This window comes from Mastigoproctus giganteus, chromosome 10, assembly GCF_048544385.1.
Source record: "Mastigoproctus giganteus isolate SK-2022 chromosome 10, ASM4854438v1, whole genome shotgun sequence".
Taxonomy (NCBI): Eukaryota; Metazoa; Arthropoda; class Arachnida; order Uropygi; family Thelyphonidae; genus Mastigoproctus; species Mastigoproctus giganteus.
The window spans coordinates 115,267,383-115,294,425 of record NC_143584.1 but is presented as its reverse complement, the minus strand read 5'-3'; the positions used below and the strand labels follow the sequence as shown (position 1 = coordinate 115,294,425).

The following is a 27,043-nucleotide window of genomic DNA, read 5'->3' as shown; positions in this document are numbered from 1 at the left end:
GACACAATGAGATAGAGAGATTTTAAGCCAGAGAAGATCGAAAAGAGGGGATTCCAAATTATCAAGTCTCTGACAGGGAATATCGGAATGGACATATAAACAAGTACCACCTTTGAGGCGAAAGAAATCGCACAGCGAATAATTTGTGCAACTGAGATGAGCAGTAGTTGAATCAACCGATAACAGATCCTGTCAGAAAAAGTACACGGGATTTGGCAGACTGCAAGTGGAAATGGACATCGTTGATATCAGAATTGAGGCCACGTATATTTGTGAATTGAACTAGGTAGTGTTTGGGAGGTTTAGATCTTTTTGCAGATAAGCTTACTCTATTAGTTTGACAATTCATGGTGTATTCAATAATAAGAAAAAGTAGGGGAGGGGACATGCTGTATGAAGTAATGAAATTTTTGAATATGGCGTACACATGGTAAGAATATACCCAGATCGTTGACATAACATGGGGAGCTATAGGGATGGGATACACTTAAATAGAAAGGGTGCCAGAATATTTGCTAATGCTATCAAGGCAGTTAGGTGAGTCACAAAACTGCTAGCTTGGGGAAAAACAGACTAATAGATAACAATAGTCACAGGCAGAGGTAGAAATGATTCTTGCACTCCTACTGGAATCTGCAGCAGCACCTGGAAATCAAGGTGTCGGGGATTTCAATGCCTGTTGTGAGCCATCATGGAACAAGAAATACAGTGGAGCCTCGACTTCTGATGACATCAACATCCGATATTCTCAGGAACCGATTTACCTTCCATATGATCTTTTATTTTAAGGACCGATGGTATTTGCAGGAACCGATGGCTTTCCGATATAGCTGGAATGATGCATTGGTGGAAATTTTCAGACACGTGGCACACGGAACATCATTCATATGATTATTCTCAACCAATTAGTGTCTTTGTTATTGTTCAACACAACATTCCCGCGTATTACAGTACTTTGCTGATAATATCTGTTTGATGCTTGTCCAGTGTGTAAGCCGAGTGTATTTTTGTTAATTTCACGAAACCAGCCTCTTCTGGAAGCAAATTCCCAGGAGGACGTTCATCACTAAGGATGAGGCTAGTTTACCTTGACATAAGCCTATGGAAGATAGACTCACTCTCCCACTGGGTGCCAATATCACTGGAGATTAAGATGAAGCCTTTGCTGGTGTATCACTCTAACATCCTCAGAGTATTTCAACAAAGGCCTGGGTTACAAGATATGTCTTCAATGAATGGGTGCTTGAAGCTTTCTGTTCTTCAGTGAAGAGTTATCCTGAGAAAAATAAGCTTCCTGCGAAGGCACTGCTCCTGCTGGGTAATGCACCAGGCCATGATCCCGACCTTGTCCAATCTCTTGAGGCACAATTTGACTTTGTTCAAGTCAAATTTTTGCCATCCAACACCACCAGCAAGTAATTGCAAGCTGCTTTGCAGCAACCTCTGTTGAAATTGCTCTCACCCTCAGTTTTTTGGAAGTCAAAGTACAACATCCTGGACTATGTACGGCTAATCATAAGTTTTTGGAATGATGCTTCCCCCAGATGCTTAAATTTAGCCTGGAAAAACATCTGGCCTTTAATCATCCATAACTTTGACTGATTTGAAGATGGTGCTTCGACAAATTATATTGTCACTCTTGGTAAATCAACGGGTCTGTAGGTTGACGAAGAGGATGTGGAGGACCTTACTGACGCTCATGGCCTTGAGCTAACGACAGAGGAGCTATAAGAGTTGGAGAAAATTATGAAGAGTGACACTGGAGAGGAAAAGGACACCCAAAAAGTGTAAGTTGAAGAATGTCATTTCTTGTTGGGAGCATTTAAGAGAAGTGGTAAAAAAAACACCCCAACATGAAAATACTGAACTCATGATGTGCAAAATGGAAGATGAAGTCATTTCTTCCTTCATGAAGCTACAAAAAAGTCATCAGAAACAGTCCACTTTGGACAGTTTCTTTGCCAGTAGCAGCAAAAGACAAAAAAGACACTGGACATCTGATCTAATTCCACCACCACTATGTCACTATTGATTTCATCAACCCTGCACTTCAAGTCTAAGGTAAATGCTAATTTTTTTTTTATTATTATTATTTTTTTATTTTAAGATGTTTTAACTATTTATTAAATAATCTTTATAAAACACTTGATTTTTAATGTAAAAATCAAGTATAACATGTAAGAATACCTATTTTATGTGTTGTTGGGGTGGCCTGCCATGAGTTTAGAACAAATTACAGGAAGTCAATGTACTATTGGTTTCAACTTGCAATATTATCAACATACAATTAGTTTTTTGGAACAAATTACCATTGGATGTTGAAGCTCCCCTGTATATGGACTGTGCTGGGATAACTAAGAATAAGAACGGGTGAATGTATATTTTCATGTACAGGCATACCTCGAATAACGAATAGGATGCGTTCCACGAAATTACTTCGTTAAGCAAAATTTCGTTTTCAGAGGTAAAAATACTATGGCCAGAATAGGGATACGTTCCTACGTAAAGAAAATGAAAAGCTTTTTTTCGAAAAAAGAAAAGTTTTATTAAATAAACAGTCAACTTACATACAAAGTGAAATCACATTTTAAAATATGAGTCTAAAGTTGATTGCTTATGCTTTTTTTCTCTTTCATTTAACAATTGCCTATACAGAGTTATTGCATTTAACACTGATCGCTTAACAATAAAACTTCTTCCTAAATCAGGATCATTTTCACTAAAAAAATTTAAAACGTTTTCAATGTCATTTAAGCACCTTTTTAAATCTTTGGTTGTTAACACTTTTTCAGCAGGAACTTCTTTAACTTCGTCTTCATTATCTTTGTCTTCGTTGCTAACAAGGTTTTCTAAATCTTCCACTGAAAAACCATCATCTTCTGCATTCAATAAATTTCTAACATCCTCTTCATCGACATTTTCGAAACCTATTGATTGAGCCATCTGGATAACTTCATTTCTAATTTCTTGGATGTTATTTTCTTCTTCTAGTACAACTTCTGGCCATATTTTGTACCAAACTCCATGTAAGCATTTCTTAGTGACTTCTTTCCAAGAACTATCAATGTTTTCAATTGCGTTTTTAATGGTGTAGTTTTTCCAAAAAGTTGTAACTGTCATTTCCTCTTTATCCTCTAGTTCAATTAAACTGCTTAATGTTCGACGCAGGTAATAAGCTTTAAATGATGCTATTACTCCCTGATCCAATGGTTGAATTAGGGAAGTTGTGTTTGCTGGAAGAAACACAACTTTGACAGGAATGCATGTGTCCAACGTGTTAAGATCAGTAGGATGTCCCGGAGCATTGTCTAACAACAAAAGAGCTTTTTCTTCAAAGTTGTTTTTTTGACAAAACCGTTTTACTTCAGGACAAAAGTGGTTAACAAACCAATCAGTAATTAACTCCTTGGTAACCCACGCTTTTCTATTTGCTTTCCATATTACAGGTAAATTCATTTTTATGTTACCTTTTAACGCCCTCGGATTTTCTGAATGGTAAACTAATAACAATTTTAATTTATAATCGCCAGAGGCATTTGATCCAAAGAGTAACGTTAAACGGTCTTTGGCTGCTTTGAACCCAGCAGCTGATTTTTCTTCAATAGAAATGAAGCTTTTTGTTGGTAGCCATTTCCAGAACAAACCGCTTTCGTCAACATTGAACACCAAATTTGGAGGAAATTTTTCACGTTCAATTATTTTCTTTAGTTTTTCTGGAAACTTCTCCTGTTAATTTTATACTATGAATCCTGGCTCGTTTTTTAAATTTCTCGAACCAACCATGAGAAGCCCCAAAGGTTTCCGTAATTTCTTCAGTTTGTTTAGATTTAAGGTGATTAAACTGGAATATTTTTTATGTTAAATGGGGCTTGAAATTGCGGACTTCGTTATATCGAAGCTTCGTTATCAGAGGTAACATTAACCGAGGTATGCCTGTACATCAAAGCTAGGAGCATAGTAAATAAATTTGATGAATCTGAAGTGCTGATCAACTCATCAAATGCAGACATTGTGGAGATATCAGAAACGTGGTGTCACTCAGATATAAGGGATGCAGAATATGAAAATGAGGCATACAATGTGTACAGAAAGGATAGACAGGATATGGGTAGCCAGTGCAATGCTGAGTCAGTTTGGTGTGACATAAGCACTGGTAAAGCAAGAATGAGAGTAGCAGTGTGTTATAGGCCTATAACTGCTATTGACTAACAAAATTGCTATTGACTAACTATTTTGTTAGTCTAATGACTAGCAAAATAGTGTGCCACTAAATCAGAAGGTCTTATAATGGGGGATTTTAACTTTCGAGATATTGAATGCAACTTGTCAACTCACACTAGCAAGACTTTTTTAGTTTAACTGGATGACTGTTTTCAACAGCAGAATGTAATAATGGCAACAAAACAGTAATACTCTTGATCTGATTATCAGTAGTGTTTATTCATACATTAACAATCTGTAGATAAAAAACCACTAAGTGGTAGTGATCACAGTGTATTGATATGGAATTTACTTGAAGATGTAACTACAATCAAGTGTAAAGGGAATGGAAGGGTTTTTTCTTTTGTGAAGGTAACTCAGATTTTAAATTCTATACAGTGGGACCAACTGATGATGTTACCAACAGCAAATTCTAAATGGGAAGCATTCAAGGGAATAATCATAGAAGCTATTAGGCTTTTGATATGAACTAAGAAACACTATAAAACCTTAGACTTAAATGGATGTCAGATGAACTAATGAGACTCATGGCAGAGAAAAAAAATGAACACGATCTTTATAAAAAAAATCAGCTGATACAGAAGCCTATGGTAGATACACTGGTGTGCAAAACTTAAGAACCAATACTATTTCTAAAGGTTACAACCACAGAATATTTACTGATGAGAGTAGATTCAGTCTCAGGATCAATTCTGGACATCAGCTAATCTGGCAAGAGGTGTTGGCACATGGTATCACCCCGCAAACATCACTGAAAGGAATTGATATGATGGTCGAGGTATTCTCGTCTGGAGAGGTGTTATCTTGGATGGATGTACACAACTCCAGACACTGGAAGGCGGTACTGCAACCGGTGCACACTACTGTACTGAGGTACTCCTTCCCCATGTGCATCTGTTCCGAGGTGCTATTGGCCCTGAGTTTGTGTTTATGGATACTAACATTGCATCCCATCGCACTGCAGCTGTGATATGCTTTTAGAAAGTGAGGACATTGTTTGTATGGATTGGCCTGCCCATTTTCTCCGATCTAAATCCCATTGAACACATATGGGACGGTCTGGGGTTACGCCTAGCGACACGTCCACACCCACCAGCTGAAGATGGCACTGACAGAGGAACGGACGATGTTACCACAAGAACTTATCAACAACATTGTTCTAAATATGGACAGGCGGTGCAAAGCCTGCATCAACATTAGGGGTAGCCATATCGCCTACTGAGGACCACCTCTTCTCTTTGTTCCATCTTTGGCAGTTATGCATCTGTCATAGCAGGCAGTGCTATGTTGCCATTTTTGAATAAAGCCCCTCTGTACCGTTTTGTTTCCGTTGTTTTGTCGGTGTTGTTTCCTTCATCATTTCTGTACCTCACGAGGTTCCTTTGGTATGCTTTTCCCATATCCAGGCCACTCCTATGAGAAGCTATAGGTGAAAACCTGACTGTTCCTTAAATTTTGCACACCAGTGTATAATCAAGCCATTAAGCAGGTTAAGCATGGTAAGGCAGATTACGAGAAATCTTTTACAAAGGATGCAAAGAAAAACAGCAAAGACTTCTTTACTTAAGTAAAAATTGAGGAAACAGGAATCGCATTGTTGCATTTGATATCAATAGCTTAACTGTTCATGATCCCGATCAGGTTAGTTTGGTGACAAACTGAATAAGTATTTTGCATCTACTTTCACACATGAGGAATTCTTTAGGGAAGTAGATCTTAATAGTTCATCAAACTTTAAAAGAGAGCTAAATAATTTTGTAATAACTGAGATAAAAGTGGAAGACATTGTTGAAGATAAATTAAACATAAGAAAGGCATCTAGGGTTGTGGGATCTATCCAATCCTATTAAGGGAGGCAGCAAAAGAAGATAAGCACACCCTTAACCATAATTATGAGAGCATTCTTGGATTCAGGGGAAGTCCCCATGGGCGGGAGATGTATGAATGTATCCCCAAATCACAAAGGGAGATCTAAGGATGACAAGTAATTACAAATCTGTTAGCTTATCTTCTTTTCCAGGGAAACTAATGGAGTAACTGGTTAAAGAAGTAAAGCAAGACCATCTATATAGGAGTGCAGTTATACTTCAGTCACAGCATGGATTTGGTAAGGAGAAATCGTCTGACCAATTTGATTGGATACTATGATTCGGTCACAAAGAAACTTGATACAAAAAAAAAAAAATTTATATCATATACTTGGATTTCAGAAAAGCTTTAGAAGCTGTTGCACATAAAATCAGAGCAGTATGGCATTAAGAGCAAGTTACTGACTGCTATGCATAAAGAGATGGTTGAGAAGAAGGGAAGAGAGAGATATTATCAATGGAAACTACTTTTCATGGACTATTAATGTTATTTAATGAAGTCCCCCAGGGTACTGTACTGGGTTCATTGCTGTTTACTGTATTTATTAATGATACCAATTAAGGTTATCAGGTTTAATTGTCTTAAGTTTAAAGATGATACAAAGGGGACGGCAGTGTTGTTAATGACAGTAACAATGGTATGCTACTTCAACAAGATCTACAAAAGTTCTTTGGTAGCAGTAACCCCAGAGTAACATACCGACTGTGTGATACTACACTCAAGGTAGTGGAAAATAAAAAAAACTTTGGGCAACTGTGCAGTCAGATATGACCTTCTCTGTGCAGTGCAGACAGTCTGCCAGGACAGATCATGGGGTTTTGTCGATGACATACAGAAACTTTGCTAGCAGGGATAAGGAGGTGATTATCCCATTGTATAAGGCAATGGTGGGGCCACATCTTGAGTTTTACATAAATGCCTCATTTTAGAAGGATGTAGAGCTGCTGAAATAAGTACAGAGAAGGGCAACAAGATTGGTGAAGGGAACAAAGGGATACTCTTGCCAAGAAAAGCTCAGTTCTGCAAATTGCACCATCTGGAGACTAGGCATTCTGCAAGGTGATTTGATTGAGGAGTTTATGGCTTTGAATGGACCGAACAAGCTCAACACTGATGGGATTGTTCCTCTTGCTCAGACCGCACACGAGTGGGCATAAATTCAAATTGGGTAAGGATGATTGCAGAATAGAGGTGCAGAAATTTCCCTTTAGCAAGTGGGTGGTTGATTGTGGAACAGACTTCTCTTTTGTTGTAGACGTGGATAGCTTTGAATAAATTCAAGGAAGAATTGAACAAAGTATTAAGGAAATGGATAGGTGAAATAGGAAGTTTTTTTTTTTTTTTTTGCTGATGCTGTATATGCTTGCTTTCTTGCATTATTTGCCACTACTAATAATCAGTTTATCTGGCTTGTTTAAGATTGCTTTTACCAGAAGTATGTAATTCGCAAGTTCTTTTTCTTGAGTTCAGTCTTCTTTCAATATGTTTGGTTCACAAACTGGATTTGAATAAGACAGTGTCAGTCAACTAGTGATCACTCGTACTTTTCAAATTTGGTAACTCTGCAAGTGCTCATATTGCTTTTATCACCACTTTTAACCTAATTTTAAACAGACTCCTAAAATGCTACCATTTTTCTACAAGTCTAGTTAACATTTAACCTTAACCACAACATTTACACTCATTGAAAAGTGTGTATATGTTGGCATGCATCATTTGAAATTGTTTAAATCTATCTTTCCATTTTGGCACTTCTTTCCAGATAGTAAAATTTCACAAATTATATTGATATACTTTCACAGTAAGGCTTGCAGATCCCTTTTAAGCAAAAATTAATAGACGACAAGAACTTATTACCACCAAGTTCTCAATCTCCTCTCATAAATACTTGTGCTACTTCAGTTTTTAAGCTTACTACAACAGGCCCATTACACTTAGTACCGAACAGTTTTTGAAAGAATCTCTCATCATTTCAGATTGTTGAAAAGTCTAATGTTGTATTCTATAGTCACTATCCAATGCTGACACCAAGAAAAAGCTGCTTTCAATTTTACAATTTTTTTCCCCAAAACAAAAAGGTCACCACAATGGTATGTAGCTTAAAATCCTTGATTACTGCCATCTGTAACAAAGGAAAATGGCTTATTTTAGAACCATCACTACTCCCCCCCCCCATCCTTGCAATCTCACTAACAATGTTTATTTTAGTTCCTCCATAATCATATTTTTCTTGCTTTTTCATGATCAGGAAATTTCTGAAAAATTCATATCTCAGAGAAATTCAATCTCAGAGAAAGATTACATTCTATGATAAATGATGGAAATAAACATTCAGCAATCATGATATTGTCACCGTGAAATGCAACGACTAATTTTGCATTTCTTTCTATGCACCCCAATCTATCATTATGCTCATTTTTCTGCAAATGTTTGATTACATCATGTGTCCTGCTGCTTGAAATGAAAAAAAAAATCACATCTACATATGAAACATAAGGCAAACATGTTACCTCTAGAATTTACAATACATGGAAAATTTTAGGTACACATCTTTTGAAATTTGGCGTAATGCCTTCGCATCTTACTGACAGACACTTATTTAGCTTCACACTATACCAATAAATAAACAGAGAACAATTTTATTACTGCATGTTTATACTTTGCAACATAGACTACAACAGCACACTTGACTGCTTGTTTGTTTGTTTGTTTGTTTGGTTTTTTAGGAGCATTAGCAACTAAGGCCATATTGCTCCGGAATATGCGGTGGTCATTCCTTGACCTTTCCGCATCCTCCATATTTGGTGGTGACAGGCTCGAACCCCGGTCTAATCAAGAAGCGTGTGCTGCGCACTGCTGCTCCTTCCCACCTGGCTACGGAGGCGCCCCCACTTGACTGCCAATTCGTTATCAAAAATAAGCAGAAATTTGCAAAATTAAAAAAAAAATTGTATGTACCATGTATGCACGAAAGATGTTTTATTTTATGTGAAAACATCTTTGATGAAAACCAAACCTGTTTACATTTTTAAAATCGAACAGCTAGAACCAGTAATGAACAATGTAATGTTTTATGCTTACATCTGCTACTTACTCTACCAAATCAACATTAGTGACTGAGTTAGTGTCATCTGCATCATTTACATCTCGCATTTTTGTTACCAATCTGTTTTACTTCAGTCCAAAATATTTAGTATGAATGATGTAACATTTTATGCTCACATCTACTACTTACTCTACTGAATCAACATTAGTGACCGAGTTAGCATCATTAGTGTCATTTAGGAAGTGACATCATTTGAGTCTCACATTTTCGTTACTAATCGGTTTTACTACTTCAGTCCAAAAAATTTAGTAGGTGCCACCACTTTGTCACCAACTATATTATGTGCTGAGATGGAAAAGTGTCAAAATAGAGTAAAAAAGATAGAAAATTATTTGGCAGCTATAAAGACTTATAAAAAAGATGAGTTCAGCTAAATACTGGGAGAATTGTTTTCTTCCAAGTATTAGTCACAGTAGAATTAACTGAATCCAATTCAAAACAAACTTTTTTCAGACAAGATAATGTTGCAGTTACCACATTCCAATCAACACTGTGGACTGTAATGAAACAAATGACGAAGGAGTTGACTATAGCAAATTATTCACTTTAGTCAAGGCTTAATATAAACGGCACTCACCTAAATAATCCATTGTAGTTACATGAATTGCGAAAGGGATATAGGAAAAGTTTCTAATTAAAAATTAAAATCAAAAGTTAAGAATAGTGGGTTAAAACTGAAAATTAAAAAATTAAGCCCAGAGAGGAGGAAGAGGTGCACCACGTCATACCCTAGTTGTCCGTTATAAACCTGTAAAGTTATGAAATATTAAAATGAAAACAAGGTCAATAGTCGTGAACGACGGATTTTCGTTAAGATCATCTTCAGTTAGCACTAGACAAGGATGAAGGACAGAGATTGGCGTAGACTTTAAGTACCCAAAATGTTTTGCTGAACATGTGGTATTTTAATGCGCTCAAGATTCCAAACAGGGGAGAAGGAAACCAGAATTTGGGTGTTTAGGATGTTGCAGTTGGTGTTAAGACGGCACCATTCTGTTATAAGGGTTTCGTATTGAAGGAGCTTGTAGCTTGAATTCAATTTAATAATGGTAATTGCAATGTCAACTGAGGGGTTATGGTTGTGAGTACATGTGTACAGAGAGAGAGCTCCGTGTTTCGTTTATGTGTCCGGAAACTACTGCCGTGATAGTATCGTGTGTATTTGCAGTGGTGTATGATCCGAATTTGTGGTAGTGCTACCAAAGTAACATGCATTACAATCAGATTGGCATTTGATTAAATAAGCTATGTTATTAATGTCTTTCGTGTCATATATATGGGTTTCTTTGTATTTATTAACGGTGGTTCCTAATTTATTATAAGTGAAGAAAATCAAGGAAATATCTGTGTTAGTGAAAATTTGGTGTAGACGTCTGGCAATCTGACAATGGTAAGGGAGAACAACATGAGTACTTGAAATATTAGGCTTTTTTGTGATGGGATTGTTAGGGTTATGAATTTTATCCTTGGCTGCTGAAATAGTTTGTTGAATTAGATTGATGGGGTATTTTCTGGCTATGAATTTCCCTGTGAGATATTTTAGCTCAAAAGCCACATCATCTTGTGAATGGCTCTTCCTCCTCTGGGCTTAATTTTCAGTTTTAACCCACAATTCTTAACTTTTGATTTTAGTTTTTAATAAGAGACTTTCCTATATCCCTTTCACAATTCATGTAACTCAATGGATTATTGATGTGAGTCCATTTATATTAAGCCTTGACTAAAGTGCATATTTTCTATCATAATTCTCGGTATTTTAAGCTTTTGCTCCATTAATTACAGTACTATAGTAAATTATTAATAAATTATTTACAACTTTTATACTAGATCATATGTATAGCTTAGCTTAATTTTCAGCACTCACCTCATAGTAATCCGCTTAGCTGGTGGAGAGTTTTACCACATACATAGTGGTTATAGGATTCTAATAACTTACAGGGATTATGGGTTTAAAATTAAGTTATGGGCTATAAAAACATTTTTAAGAAAGGAAAGTGCACCTTCCATTCTATGGTTGCCTAATTAAATTAAATTAAGAAAATTTTCTTCACCAGCTAAGCGGATTACTATGAGGTGAGTGCTGAAAATTAAGCTAAGCTATACATACGATCTAGTTATTACATTACAGCACATAAGGACTCCTTAAAAAATCAAGAGTCAACTTTTATACTAATAAATCATCCCTTGCTAGTGTATCTCAAATAACTCCTTAACAAGCACACAGTGTTCACTTGGTCACGTACCTTGAATAATCACACCGTGAATACAAATTTAGTTATTTTATATTTCTGCATTTTGGTCAAGTTGGCTTAAAGATAGCTTTTGTCATTTATATTATTCCTTCTGGGTAAATATTTTACAAAGTCACATTTGTATTTTACTTTTATTTTTCAAAATAAAACTACATTTATATATTTTTATTTTGTATTAAACTCTTATATGTTGTACATAATATACAGTATTTATCTACAGACAGTTTTTCTCTACATTTAGAGGCAAGTTCTAGTAGCAGTTAGTGACAGTTAACCCTCCTCACATGTTGAACATGCTCAGACTTATAAGGGAGCAGAGGAGAAATGTGCTTTTTTTTACTTGATAGAGCAGGTTTCATATGAGGGTGGGATTAGGAGAGTTTGACACTTTTAGACAACTGCTTCTCAAAGTGTAGGGGTGCAAAAATATTACAAGGTGCAGTATGTTAAGAATCATCATTATAATCACACAAATCGACATTAGTAGAACTGTCTAGGTGAGGTGAGCCCCTTAGCAGTACGTTTTGAGTGCAAATTTTTTAAAAAAATTGAAACTTTTTTTTTTTAAACTAAGAAAAAATGGGAAACAACTTTCTCACTGACAAAAAGAAGCAGTTATAGTAATTTATAAAGTTAGATATTATAAAATTATGTAGGTAAACTTTAATAGTGATCTTGATCTTGAAATTCAGAAAAAAGTCTGCATAAAATTTAAATCAAAACTAATTGACTTAACAAGCTGGTGCACATTCCAAGAGGAGTATGAAAAAAAAAAAAGGTGTGGAGAACCAAAGGTTTGCTGCAGTATGACAAGAAATGCTTGTTATACTGAGTGCATATGGTTAATTACAAAATGAACTAAATAAGACTAATTCTGAATTTCATTAAAACCTGTTCTTTCTTCTATTATAAAGATAGTCATTTAAAAACAAAATATAGCACTCATTACTAGTACAGTTATGTGCAAGTTTTTTTTTTTTTTACTTTACCCATCACCAGGAATTTCCCTTAAAGTAAGATTCATTTGTCCTAATTGACTGTTAAATCCAAGGAAATTATCATCAATTCCTAAAGAATATCTATTTCTTCTTTCTCTAATTCCATATGATCCTTGCTTTTGGGCATCGTTTCTCTGAACATCAGTGGCCTTTTGACGTCCCATTAGCTTCAGACTGCAAATTAGATGAAAATGTTTTAAATAAAATGGCAAAGTTTAAGAATATGGGGGAAGGGGGAGAACAAGCAAAAACCTTTATATGCATATTTTTGTTTTCTATAACAGATTAAATTTTAATATACACGCTTTGATATTTTTTATATAATCAACAAGAAAATGCAAGTCCAGATCTAACAGTAATAATAAATAACAATATAGGTGTTCAATGATTCTGGAATAACTTTGATATGTTTTCTTCAGTAGTCTGTGTATGCAAAGTCAATACTGATATCCATGTTTTTTTTAGCATTAGCATTGGCCAAACAGGAACATAAGCAAAGCTTAGACAACACTGGAAAACAACTTGATCCACTTCATTTGCCCATACTTAATAATTTGCCCAAAGCTCCTTTAAATTTATTCAAAACTGCACTTCCACTCACTAGATGGAAGTTTAGTTCAACCAATTACTCTCTCTATCCAAAGGAAAATTTCCAAACATCTATACTGTAACAGTCCTTTTTCAATTAAAAATATGTCCCGTGTGTGTGTGTGTGTGTATGATCCAAGAAAGAGTAAAGATGCCAGCAGCATACAGTTTACTTAACCCTTTTAAAGCATTAAATATATTTCAGAATTGTCACCACACAAATACTACTTATTCAGAGTCTGCAATTTAGAGAATCCCAGTGTTCCTTGGGATTACGAATATTATTAAGGATTGTACCCCCCCCCCCAAACTAATCTGGTTAATCTCCTTTGAACCCTTCCAAAAAAACTTCAGTCTTTTATTTATCTACTGCAGTCCAACATATAATTTTCTGAGTAGTGCAAACATGCTGCTAGAACAGCTTTTGAGGTTGTCACTGCCATTAATCCCCTATTTGTCCTGCTGACAAAGTTCCTGCATATCACTGACAACCTCAAAAGCTGTTCTAGCAGCCTGTTTGCACTACTCAGAAAATTATGTTGGACTGCAGTAGATAAATAAAAAAGACTGAGGAGTTTTTTCTTTATCTACTACCTTGAGTTTGGTGCTGCCCAACTGGTATGTTATTCCAGAATTACTATTACTAAAATGCATTACCTTGAATTTATTAGCTGTTAAATCTTCTTAAAGTAGAAAACCCTACCCTGACTGATGTTATTAATAACTCTGTCCACCTTTGCATCAACAACAAACTTAAACACTGAACATGAAATAAATACCTACATCAGTATCATTAATACAGTGAAAAAAAAAAACACGAAAGAAGGGGCCCAAACACTAAATCCTGTGATATCCCACTCAAAGCATTAGTCCATTTATAACTACAGCAGACTCCTGATTATCCAGAAGCTGATTAACTAGACTTCACTTAGAGCCCTGGTTAATCCACCTCTCTTTAGATAGTCATCACTTGACTACACAGAACAACAAGAGGATGCTGCACTCACTGACATGTGATAGCAGTGAATATGAAATTCACTATGTGAATTTTACAGCACACAGATTCATGAAGTTTGCTTTTCTGGACAACCAGTGGAAAAGCGACTCACTGTTTCCCTTTTCAAAAATTACTTATATTGTAAATTATCTGAAATCTTCCACATTATAGTACACTTTTTTAAATATAAATATATATGTAAATAAATTTACATTATTACCACATTTGAGTTTTTCATTCATTTTGCGAGCAATCTCAGAAAATATATTCGAAAACTACCCTCAATAATCGTGAGTACATCATACTCTATCTTCTACCACTTAACCATCCATACATCTAAAGTAGTAATTTTTTTCTGATGCCACAATGCTGCAATTTATAAAACCAAATCTAAATGGTGCACATTCAGGAAACTAATCATAAAAACAAGGTAATCTTATTGAAGGTTGGAAGTGGTAAACCCCACATTTAGTCTCAAAAGGAAAGCCCCAACAATCCACCAACTCTTCCATCATGCAGCATGACTGATTTCTTTTGAGGTTATAAGCAACATGGAAAGATCCAATCTTCCTTACATTTTGAGAGTACAGCTCTAAAATAGTTTTCGCAGGCTGGCCACTAGATAGTTCACCAGACCAAACTTATTGATAGCTCTCTAGGAGGCAACTGGATGAGTTGTGTATAATCTCACTGCCTCTACTCTGCCAGATAGTGGATATATCCTTGCTGTGCATATGCCATATCCACAAATTTCATTACTGCAGACAAAATGCCATCCCCTCACCTTTTATTTACTAATGAATGCATCAGGAATAGTCAGACCAGGGGGTCGCCAAACTTCTTTGACTGTCGACCCCCTTCAAGAGTTTCTTGACTTTTTATCGACTCCCTCTATTTTACTATTACATAATTATAATAGGACAAGCAAAAAAGACACTTATGTGAGTTTTTAGATTGTTTATTTTATAGTTAGTGTTTATTGTATGTATAATATAGTATATATTATTATATTGGCTTAACGTCAAAGGGATACGTTTTTGTTTTTGACATCCTTCTTAACATTACATATTTGATAGGAGGGATAAATAATATATAAAATTTAATTTAGATAGCAAAATAACAATAATACAATCTTCCTTATATATATGAAAATAAGACTTTTATTAACTTAGTATACAATTTACTAACGTTGTCAATGTGAAGAGTGTGCTTCATGACCCTTGACAACATCAGCAATGTTGGGTTCAAAATTATTAAGTTTTAGCCTTAAATCGCCACAGAATTCTATATCTAGCTTATTTCTTTGTTTTGTTAAAATGGAACTAACATGGCTGAAACCAGCTTCAACCATGTATGAGCTAGGAAATGCAAGCAAAAAGGGGAGTACCACTTCAGAAAGTTTTGGATATTTTTGTACAACATTTATATTCATCCAAAAGTAATTTAAAGTCCTATTTTTAAAAAGCGTCTTAGCTTCAAGATCAACTGACAATTCAATAAGTTCATCTTGCAAGTTACATTCGATATTTTCAATATCTGCAGAAAATGACGTGATAATTCAATCTGGAATGTGCATGTTTTCAAAATCTGCAAAGCACAATTTAAAACCATCGCTCAAATTTTGAAGATGTTTTGTGTATATTTCTAAGTCTTCATCTTTTACTTCCAATTGCTGTAGATTCAAAAGTACTGAAAATCTTTTCACAACAATGATGATTTAAATAACAATTAAAAGCTTTATCTGAGGCCAGCAGTGAAGTAGCCAGAGTGGCACATAAAAAAGAAAACATATAAGGAAGAAAAAATGCTTGTTATTGTACTATAAAAACTGATATGTATTTTGTAGCCTTGGTTATTATAGTTGACTTCTTTGGTGCTGATCCTTTTGCTGATTCTCGTATTCTGTCTTCTTTGTCCTTTATTATCGGGTTCATTGTTGACACTGACAAATCTAAATTTGGCACGATACTTGTAAATGTTTGACCATTGTCATACATCCTTATGTTAATTTTTTGATCCAAATCGATCGATCACTTTCCTTTTCTTGGTAGATTTATTAGTACTGCCGTCACTTATTCTCTTATTCGGCACCACGATAATGGTCAAAATGAAATTTTCTGTAAAGAACTTTTTACTATCTCAAGCCCGCCCTTTTACTATATCAAGGTCCATCCTCTACTCAAACCTCAGCATCACACCCTGGATGCAGCAGACAATCAACAGGAATATACATACACTCTTGCACAAATGTTCACAGGCAGTGGATGTGCCAGCCATTGCGGAGGGGCAAATCTACCACTTCGTCCAATCTTCAACAACCTTAGTAGCCTATGAAGATTCTTCCCATCAAATACAGTGAAAATATTTAACTATCTACAGATAGATACAAAAAAAACTCTGTGAGGACGCAACATACCAGAAAGAGATCTTCCAGAATTCTTATAGACTTACCAAAATATGAATCAGCTGTAATGTGAAAAGTTGTGAGTAAAAGAAACTGTTTAATGCATCATAAGTGAAACTTTCTTCTTTAAGAAAAATAATAATTTGTAAGGTAACATGACTGGAAACATGCCCCCTTTAGCAATTATGTAAATATACAGGGTGTCCCAAAAAGGTGTAACAAATTTTAAATGTTTGTAACAAATGTAATTTTAATGACAGAAACACAAAACCTGCACTAAACGTGAGACAAACAGTTGAAATTTTTACTGACATTCAACATGTGCACCACTTGTCACACGAACAAAAAGGAGTAACCAATTTTAAATGAGCAATACAAACATGTTGGAGAAAATGGAACAAGATGAACGTGTAATGACACGGATTTGTTTCACGGACAAGTGCACATTTCATGTTTCGGGAAAGGTAAATAAGCAAAATGTCAGAATTTGGGGGACTGAAAACCCAGTGCAGGAGTATCAGCGAGATAGCCCAAAAGTGAATGTGTGGTGTGGCATCGTGGTTAATCGTGTTATTGAACCCTTTTTCTTTCAAGAAGAAACTGTGAGAGCGGATAATTACCAGGACATGCTTGAGCTTTATGTGTATCCTCAATTGGATGAACTGCCAAATAGGGTTATTTTCCAACAGGATGGAGCACTGCCACATTAGGCTTTGAGTGTGAGGAGGTCTCTTGATGACAAGTTTCCTGGCCATTGGATTGGGTGTGATGGTCCCATTGCATGGCCACCACGTTCACCAGATTTATCCTCTTGTGATTTCTTCATATGGAAATTCATCAAAGACAGTCTACAAGACCCCATTGCAGACATCGCAGACTTAAAGCGCAGGATTACAAATGCAATTACCATAATTAAGCGTGGCATCCTTGAAAAAACATGGGATGAACTTGATTACTGATTAGATATTCTTCATGTGACAAGTGGTGCACATGTTGAAAGTCAATAAAAACTTCAACTGTTTTTCTCACATTTAGCGCAGGTTTTGTGTTTCTATCATTAAAATTATATTTGTTACAAACATTTAAAATTGGTTACACCTTTTCAGAACACCCTGTATAATTTATAAATGGAATTACTCACTTCTAAACGTATAATTGCATAATGTATATATAATATTTTGGGACGAGACTACGTATTCGGTATATGTAACCTACTGCTACAGTATCTCCTACCCTGCTATGTAATTCGCACCCTCCTGGCACTTTGCCATCCTGGGGTGGTTTCCTTTTGTCAAATAAACGGATAATAATAATAACTTCACAGGGTTAAGCTGGAAAAGCATGATTATCACCTCACATGAGCTCACATTTTATTTAACATTAAATTACATTACATTAACTTTACATTTAAGTACATTTCTGGTGGTTTGTTATTTGTTGTTGTTATTTGGGTTTTTTTTTTTTTTTTTAGGAGCATTAGCAACTAAGGCCATATTGCTCTGGGGATATGCGGTGGTCATTCCCTGACCTTTCCGCATCCACCATATTTGGTGGTCACGGGCTCGAACCCTGGCCTAATCAAGAAGCAGGTGCTACACACTGCTGCTCCTGCCCACCTGGCTCCAGAGGTGCCATTTCTGGCGGTCACTATCATAAAACAATAAAGAAAATTTGCAGTTTTGGTTTATTGGACTCTTCTGTTAATGCACTTCATTACAAAAGGGTAGTAAACTCGATCTTATTGCATTTGTGATAATACCGACAGCTGGAATTCTGTGGATTTTAACATTATTATGGTGAAATGTGTGTCCCCTTCACTGAAATCTTCAGTCATATAAACAAAAAAACAAATAAAATTTCAGAATCTTCTCTTCATTCCTATTTTATAAGCTTGTTACTTTGTATCTCACTCGGGGACTTACTGTATAGTAAATGAATTTGATGAATTTGAAGTGCTGATGAAGGCATTAAAAGCAGATATTGTTAGGATATTAGAGACATACCTGTCACACAGATATAAGGAATGCAGAATTGAAATTTGGAGAGTACAATGTGTACAGAAAGGAAGGAGGGGTTACACTGTTGGTTAAGAAACAGAAAATCTAAGGCAGCGCATCCAGTTGATATTGGTAGAGAGTGCAATGTTGAGTCAGTGTGGTGAACATAAGCACAGGGAAAACAAACATGAGGGTAGGAGTGTATTATAGGCCTAACAACTCTGATGAGTCCAACGAACTATACAGCAAAATAGACTGGGCCAGTAAATCAAAATGTTTTATAATGGGAGAATTTAACTTCCCATATATTAACTGGAACTTGTAGAAGGTTACTCGCACACTAGTAAGACTTTTGTGCATTTACCAGCTGATTGTTTTCTACAGCAGCATATTCGAGAGAAAACCAGGAGTAATACTCTTGATCTTATTAACAGCAGTGAGTATTCATGCATTAAGAATCTGCAGATAAAGGAACCACTTGGTGGCAGTGATCAGAGTTTAGTGATGTGGGATTTACTTAAAGATGTAACTACCATCAGGGGTAAATGGAAGGGTTTTTGCTTTCATAAAGGTGACTATAGTGGTCTGAGACAGTTTTTAAATTCCATATAGCGAGACCAAGGTATGTTACCAACAGCAAATTCTAAATGGGAAGCATTCGAGGAATTAATGTTGGAAACTACTAAGCTTTTCACACCAACTAAGATATATGCACTGGTCCCACAGAGCATGACAAGCATTGGAAAAACACTGTTCAAGGCTTAGGCCTAAGTGAATGTCAGATGAACTGATGAGACTTGTGGCAGAGAATAAAAATGCATGGGATACATAGAAATTATCAAGCGACAGAGAAGCCTATGGTAGATATAAAATAGTCTGCAATCAACTCGCAAAGGTTGGGCAAGTGAAGGCAGATTACGAGAAATCCTTGGCAAAGGATCCAAAGATAAACAGCAAAGACTCCTTTACTTATGTAAACTCTAGAAGGGGATGAATCGGATTGGCCACTTGATACTGATGGTTTGATTGTTGATGATCCTGCTCAGGTAGCTGACAAACTGATGAGTATTTTTCATCTATATTCACACATGAGGAATTCTGTGGGGAAGTAGAGGCCAGAAGTTTATCAAACTCTTAATAGGGAACTAAAAGATTTTGTAATAACTGAGAGTAAAGTGGAGGAGAAATTGTTGAAGTTAAACATAACAAACGTACCTGGAGTGGTGGGATCTATCCAGTTATATTAAAGGAGGCAGCAAAGGAAGTAAGAACCCTTAGCCATAATTATGAGAGCTTCCTAGGATTCAGGGAAGGTCCCCATGTACTGGAGATGTGCAGATGTATCCCCAATTCACAAAGGGGGAATCTAAGGGTGACAAGTAATTAGAGACCTGTTAGTTTAACTTCTGCTTCAGGGAAAATAATGGAGTCACTGGTTAAACAAGCACTGCAGGATCATCTAGACAAGACTGTAGTTATAGTTCAAACATTGCATGGGTTTGTTAAGGGGAAGTCTTGTCTGACCAACTTGAATGGATACTACGATGTGATCACAAAAGAACTGGATGCAAAGAATAATTTTTACATCATACACTTGGATTTCAGGAAAGCTTTTGATACTGTTGTACATGGAAGACTGCTGTACAAATTTAAGCAGTATGGCATTAAGGGCAAGTTTCTGATTACAGAGTGGTAATCAATGGACACTGCTCTTTGTGGACTAATGTTATTAGTGAAGTCCCCGAGGGTTCAGTTGTGCCCAATGTTGTTTTCTATATTTATCATTGATTTTTTGATAAGTAAAAAAAAAAAGATAAGCTGCAGCTATTATCAACCCACTGCAGGATGGAAGCCTCCTGAACAATTCATGGTGAGAGAAATGGACCATAATCTGCCACGCTGGTCCAGTGTGGGTTGGCAGATCGACAGTATTTAGCAGTCGGGGGCTTGAACCCCGGTCTACTCAAAGAGCGTGTGCTACTGCACTCCCACACCTGACCCCTTGGCTACAGAGGCCAACTAAGTATATCAGGCTTCATGTCCAAGTTTGCAGATGATATGAAAGTTGGCAGAGTTGTTAATGACATTAATTGCACTATGCTACTGTAACAGGATCTAGAAAAGTTGGGTAGATGGGCTGACAGTTGGCAACTGAAGTTTCATTGATTTATTGCTGGAACAAACTTCCATCGGTTGTTGTGGAAATTGATAGCTTAACCAGATTCAAGGAAGAACTGGAAAAACTTTTGGAGTGAATGGATGGGTGAAATTGGGAGGGTTTTTTTGGCTGATGCTGGATAAGATTGTCTTGCATCATATGCCTATATTAATGTTAAGTACTGTTTTTTTCCCAACAATACAGATGAAAGCAAAAAATTGGCAAGGCATTTCCTGAGAAGGTTGACTGTAAATCTTACAAATAAGGTAAAAGGGAGGTCACTAATGTTCACATTTCCTGAAAGGTATTGGAAAGGAGGCATGAAGTAACCAAAATAACCACAGTGATAACAAAACCAAAACCAGGCTCAAGAAAAAGGTGCCACTTCTGCACAGAAAAAGAAAAAGACACGATTCTACTGTGAACATTGCTTCAAATTTTTATGCTTGACCAATGTAAAAATGTCATGCACTAACTGCTTCAACAAACCTGATGATCAGCCTGCTATGATCTCTGGTAGCAGCAACCTCAGAGTAACATAACAAATGTGCAGTACTACACTCATGGTAGTAAAGAATGAAAACAACCTGTGGATAACTGTACAGTAAGATATGAAGTTTTCTGAGTAGTGCAGACAGGCTGCCAGAACAGCTCATGGGGTCTTGTCAATGATATACAGGAATTTTGCTAGCAGGGATAAGAAGGTGATTATTCCCTTGTATAAGGCAGTGCTCAAGCCACACCTTGAGTACTGCAAACAGGTCTGGAGGTCTCACTTTAGGAAGGATGTAGAGCTGCTGAAACAAGTACAAAGAAGGGCAACAAGATTGGTGAGAGGAACAAAGGGTTGCTCTTACAAAGAAATGTTTTAACTTTTCCAAATTGCATTGTCTGGAGACTAGGCACGTGCATGGTGAATCTGACTGAGGTGAATGGTTTGAGCAAGATCAATGCTAATGGGTTCTTCTTCTCACTCATAGCAAGCTGGTGATTTATTGCTGGAACAAACTTCCATCGGTTGTTGTGGAAATTGATAGCTTAACCAGATTCAAGGAAGAACTGGAAAAACTTTTGGAGTGAATGGATGGGTGAAATTGGGAGGGTTTTTTTGGCTGATGCTGGATAAGATTGTCTTGCATCATATGCCTATATTAATGTTAAGTACTGTTTTTTTCCCAACAATACAGATGAAAGCAAAAAATTGGCAAGGCATTTCCTGAGAAGGTTGACTGTAAATCTTACAAATAAGGTAAAAGGGAGGTCACTAATGTTCACATTTCCTGAAAGGTATTGGAAAGGAGGCATGAAGTAACCAAAATAACCACAGTGATAACAAAACCAAAACCAGGCTCAAGAAAAAGGTGCCACTTCTGCACAGAAAAAGAAAAAGACACGATTCTACTGTGAACATTGCTTCAAATTTTTATGCTTGACCAATGTAAAAATGTCATGCACTAACTGCTTCAACAAACCTGATGATGAAATAATACTTCAATTGTTTATGATGAACATTTAAAGTATTGTTTGAGGTATCTTTAAAGTTTATATTGTTTTATGTCCAGCAGAATTAATAAACAATTTTCTTAAGAAAAAACAATGTTTTTGTAGTCATATTCAAACATTTCTAAATTCTATTATGGAATACACATTGGAATCTACTTTCACAGACTCCTCCAAGCAGTGCACCAAACAAAATTCAGACCCGCAAAAAATGTGCATGCATAGTTTTGAAATTTAGCACTCAACATTTATCTGCACTGATTAATGGAAATAACTATTAGGATTATGTTTATATTTCTTGATTTATTATTATTATTTATTTTTTTCGTTTTCAGCACAATTAATAAAATTAGTTGCAAATTTCTGCTTACATACATACACCGATGAGCCAAAACATTGTGACCACCTACCTACTTGGCTCTGCGAACCAGTCTCGAACAATCGGTGTGGCATGGCACACTATCCTGCTGAACGACAGCACCGCCAGAGGGGAAGACCATTTCTATGAAAGGGTGTACCTGGTCAGCAATGGTGTTTAGGTAGTTGGTAGACATCAGAGTGCTCGGCACATGGATGACCGAACCCAGGGTATCCCAGCAAAACATCACCCAATTGAATTGGAATCACACATTGGAATCCATTTTCACAGACGTGCAGCCAGAACAGCTTGTACCCAGTGAGGACACTACAAGATTTCTAAATGTGTCTTGTGGTATCTGGTACCAACACCTAACCAACAGATCCTTTAACTCCTGTAAGGTCTGTGGTTGAAACGCCACAGATAGGAGTTGCTATTCCAACTCAAACCACAGATGCTCGATGGGATTGATCTCTGGGGAATTTGGAGGCCAGGGCAATACCTGGAAGTCCTCCTCATGTTCCGCAAACCAGTCTTGAACAAAAATCTACCCCAGGGGCTCACATCTGATGAGTATGGGCTTAGCACACCCAGGGTCCTGAGCTGCATATCATCATCATTCTCTTTCTTGGTGATTCCCTTCTGCTTTTCTCTCTCTTTCTCTGAGTAACTCATTTTTTTTTTGGCTGGTGCAGCATAAGCCTCAGGCTTCCTTGTATTATATGGCTAATAATAATAATCCGGGCAGTGTGGCATGCCACATTATCTGCTGAAAGATGGCATCACCAGAGGGGAAGACTGTTTCCACGAAAGGGTGTACTTGGTCAGCAATGATGTTTAGGTAGGTGGTAGACATCAGAGTGCCTGGCACATGGATGGTTGGACCCAGGGTATCCCAGCAGAACATCACCCAAAGCATGACATGGCCGCCACAGACTTGTTTTCGTTCCACAGTGCATCCAGGCGCCATCACTTTACCAGTTAAACGATACACACGTACCCAGCTGTCCACATGGTGCAACAGGGAATGTGATTCATTGGATGAGACGACCTTCTTCTAATTACTCAAGGTCCAGTTTTGATGCTCGCATGCCCATTATAGGTGCTGTTGCCAGTGAACCATGGTTAACATGGCACTCAGAGTGGCCTGCGGCCGCAGCCCCATTTTCAGTAGAGTTCGATGTACTGTGTGTTGTGACACATTACTCCCATCAACAGCACTCCAATTACCGGCGAGTTACACCAGTCGCCCTTCTGTTGCCACGTACCATCTGGGAGAGACTTCGCTCACCTTGAGAATCGATGAGCCACGGTCATCCAATGCCTCGCCAGCATTTCATGGGTTTTCCCTCCTCTGACTTTCTTTGTGGGTTTTTCCTCTTCTGTGGTTAGTACCTACTTTTGGTAGGTACTAACCACGGCTGACCACGAGCATCCCACCAGCTGTGCTGTTTCGGATATGCTCTGACCTAGTCATCTGGCCATTACAATTTGACCTTTGTCAAACTTGCATAAGGCCACTGCCTTTCCCATCTGAAGAACAAGATGTAACACTGATTAATGGAGCTCAGTATCGTGTTTTTTATACAGTGTCCCGACCCGCACACATGCCATACCTGCAGTTGCTTCAATATGCATAACGACTCACTGGTCATAATGTTTTGGCTCATCAGTGTAATATATACTCAGAAATATATACACAAATGCCCTTTTTCTTTTTTTTAAAAATATAACATGTAAAGAACACAGCAGAGTATAATATTAGTATATAATAATAATAAAAATAAATAAATAAGGAGATAGTGATAGAAGGAGACAGAAGGTAACAAAAAAATATATAAAATAAGAGATAAATAATTATAAATTAATAAAATAATTACAAAATTAACAAAATAAGGATGTTTCCCAAAAAACTTACAAAATGGGCTCTTCTCACATGTCAACAGTGAGAACATCTGACAAGAATCCAGTTTTGTAGGTTGTGTGGCAACATCCTGAGATAGCTGGTATTGCACTACTTCATTTTGTAATTTTTTTTTATCAATTTATAATTATTTCTTTCTTATTATACATATATTTTGTTACCTTCGATCTCCTTCTATCACTCTTGTTTTATTTATTTTTCATTTTATTGTCTGTGCTCTGAATAGGTTTAGCATTAGCTGCCTTTGACTGCACCAGACTACTTCCCCATTTTTCTGTCTTCTTGTTATTTGACATATTATAATAGAATACAGTGGCATCTGTTTAGTTTTTAAGGCAATTTAATTCCTGATATTGTATGAACACCCTTTAAACCTGATATTAAATAAAATATTGGGCAATCGCAACACCCATAATGGTAGTAGGATTCACACCCACAACCTTTATTTCTTAGGAAAGCACTAACTACAGGACCAACCTGGCATACGAGCGAGTTCAATTTTGGCTTAATGCTAGTGGTTACTGCACTATGGAAATTATAGGTTTCAGAGATACTCTCTTTTATATAATAAAAATTTTAAAAACTAATTTAACAATACTTTTAGATTATTTAGTTAATAAAAAGCACATGTATTAGAAGATGAAATGCACAAGGCATAATTTCTTACGGGTTTAGGTAATTAACTATATAATATCGGTGTAGATAAACCATAGTTTACCCATAAATTTGAACTACGTATGTAGTGTAAAGACAGTTTTAATTGTATCTCATATTGTGGATGCCTTCACAATGAGATAGCTGGTATTGCACTACTTCAAAATAGATAACGCTTCTCTAGTAGAGAAGAATAAGGTTATTTATTTTCACCACCCAGACGATCGTTCCGAAACTAGTGGGCTTCATTATCAGTGGATGGGCAAGGTACCCTGGTAATGCAACATGCCATCACAGTTGAAGTTATTTCCACAATATGAGAGATGCAAAAATGGTGTGGGTAATAATAATGTATTAGAAGGTGAAACTAGCTTCGAAACGATCGTCTGGGTGGTGGTATCCACTGAAAATAAATAACAGTAGTCTTCTCTACTAGAGAGGTGTTATTTATTTGAAGTAGTGCAATACCAGCTATCTCGTTATGAAGGTGCCCACAATATAAGATACAATTAAAATAATGCCTTTACACTACATACGTAGTTCAAATTTATGGGTAAACTATGGTGTATCTACACTGATATTATATAGTTAAAAAGCACACTTATTTTATTATGTGATTAAAAACTCTCCCCAAATCCACAACAGTAAAATAAAAAATGTTGTCTCTGATTAAATCAATTATGCAGTCAGCTCAACTGAGCTTGCAGTGTACAGAATAAATGCATAATACGAATCACCTATGGCTATGTGCATAACTTACAAAATACCGTAATTTTCAAACATCTACCATGCACTATGTGCCGAGGATGCCAAATTCACAAGGTTCCAGCTCTTATTATCTATCCCTATTTTATATCTCTAAAAAATATTAAAAATTTATTTTATATCCCTAACGTGAATACATAACAGGCAGTAGAATACGCTAGATATTTTGGGGGATTGTTTCGGTTAGGGCCAAAGCTATTCTTGTTTTAGATGGGAATGAAAAACCAATTCTTCCATGGGAACCCTTATCCTTCCTCCTATCTTGCACAGTTACAACAAATCCGCGCATTATATTTTTCGGAAAACGGTGTACTTCTGTCGCATTTTGGATTAACACAGTGATCATGATAAACGAGAAAAAATATCAAGGAGAATATACCTCATATATCTCTTGATTAAAAATCAGAGTGAAATGAAATCGGTATGTGGAACTTTTTTAAATATTTTTTTTCTCCAGAGCTTTCTCTAACGGGGTGCAGTGATGTTACCATTGTATTTTTGTTTCTTAGAACAAACCTATATCGAGTAAATACATTTCAAATTCTGCACTAAACACAAAGTTCCAGATTTCTTTAGTAGCAGGGGGCTAAGGAGGTTACGAATAGAATTAAAAATTCTCCAGTTTGAGTAAATCCAAGTACACATACAGCTCGGGTATCAAATTTCAGATTTTGACCGGCAGCAAAAGTGTACTATTTTATAGAACAACGGTGCAAAAATAAATAAATTAACATTTTACCAGATTAGACGTGCTGTTACACTACTTCACACGATGCGACGCTTTCCAACATCCAGCATTTCTAATACTGTATTTTCCATCACCAACATCTCAACTGCCACCTAGAATATGAAACGTTATGTTACTAGCTACAATTCGAAATGTTACTGAACAGCTGCATCACAAAAAAAAAAAAGAAAAAAAAAAAAAAAAAAAAAGACAACTTTGAAGACCATAAACATAATTTAAAAAAAATTTAAAAATTAACTTTAAAAACATTTTAAAATTCTAAACAACTAGTGAGTTTGTTTATAGATACACATATTTTACTACCAATAAATGATTATCTCACGGTATAGTTGAGAGCTAAAGCCTCAGGTTACGTAAATAGTTTAACTAAAGTACAGGTTACTGCATTTGCATAATTTCTGTGCATAGCCAACTACATAAATAGTTATAAATTGGCATCAGTAAGCATATCTCATATTATGAGTACCTTCACAACGAGTGGCCATGGTATTGCACTACCTCGAA

At 36.3% G+C, this 27,043-nt stretch overlaps 1 protein-coding gene across 4 annotated transcripts in view; it reads right to left on the bottom strand.

Annotated features, from left to right (window-relative positions):
• Positions 1-26,628, bottom strand: part of LOC150079240 (OTU domain-containing protein 3-like) — a 154,332-nt gene extending 127,704 nt beyond the window's left edge. For 3 of the 4 annotated variants that reach the window (XM_090382743.1, XM_090382742.1, XM_090382744.1), the window contains exons 1-2: positions 26,531-26,628; positions 12,438-12,620 (exon numbers count right to left, since the gene is read on the bottom strand). In XM_090382743.1, the coding sequence (XP_090238869.1) occupies positions 12,438-12,610 (173 nt within the window). In that variant the 5' untranslated portion in view covers positions 12,611-12,620; positions 26,531-26,628. Of the gene's footprint in view, positions 1-12,432; positions 12,621-26,530 lie in introns of those variants that run through there. The other variant, XM_090382745.1, reaches the window with a different exon arrangement.
• Between the last annotated feature and the right edge of the window lie 415 nt (positions 26,629-27,043).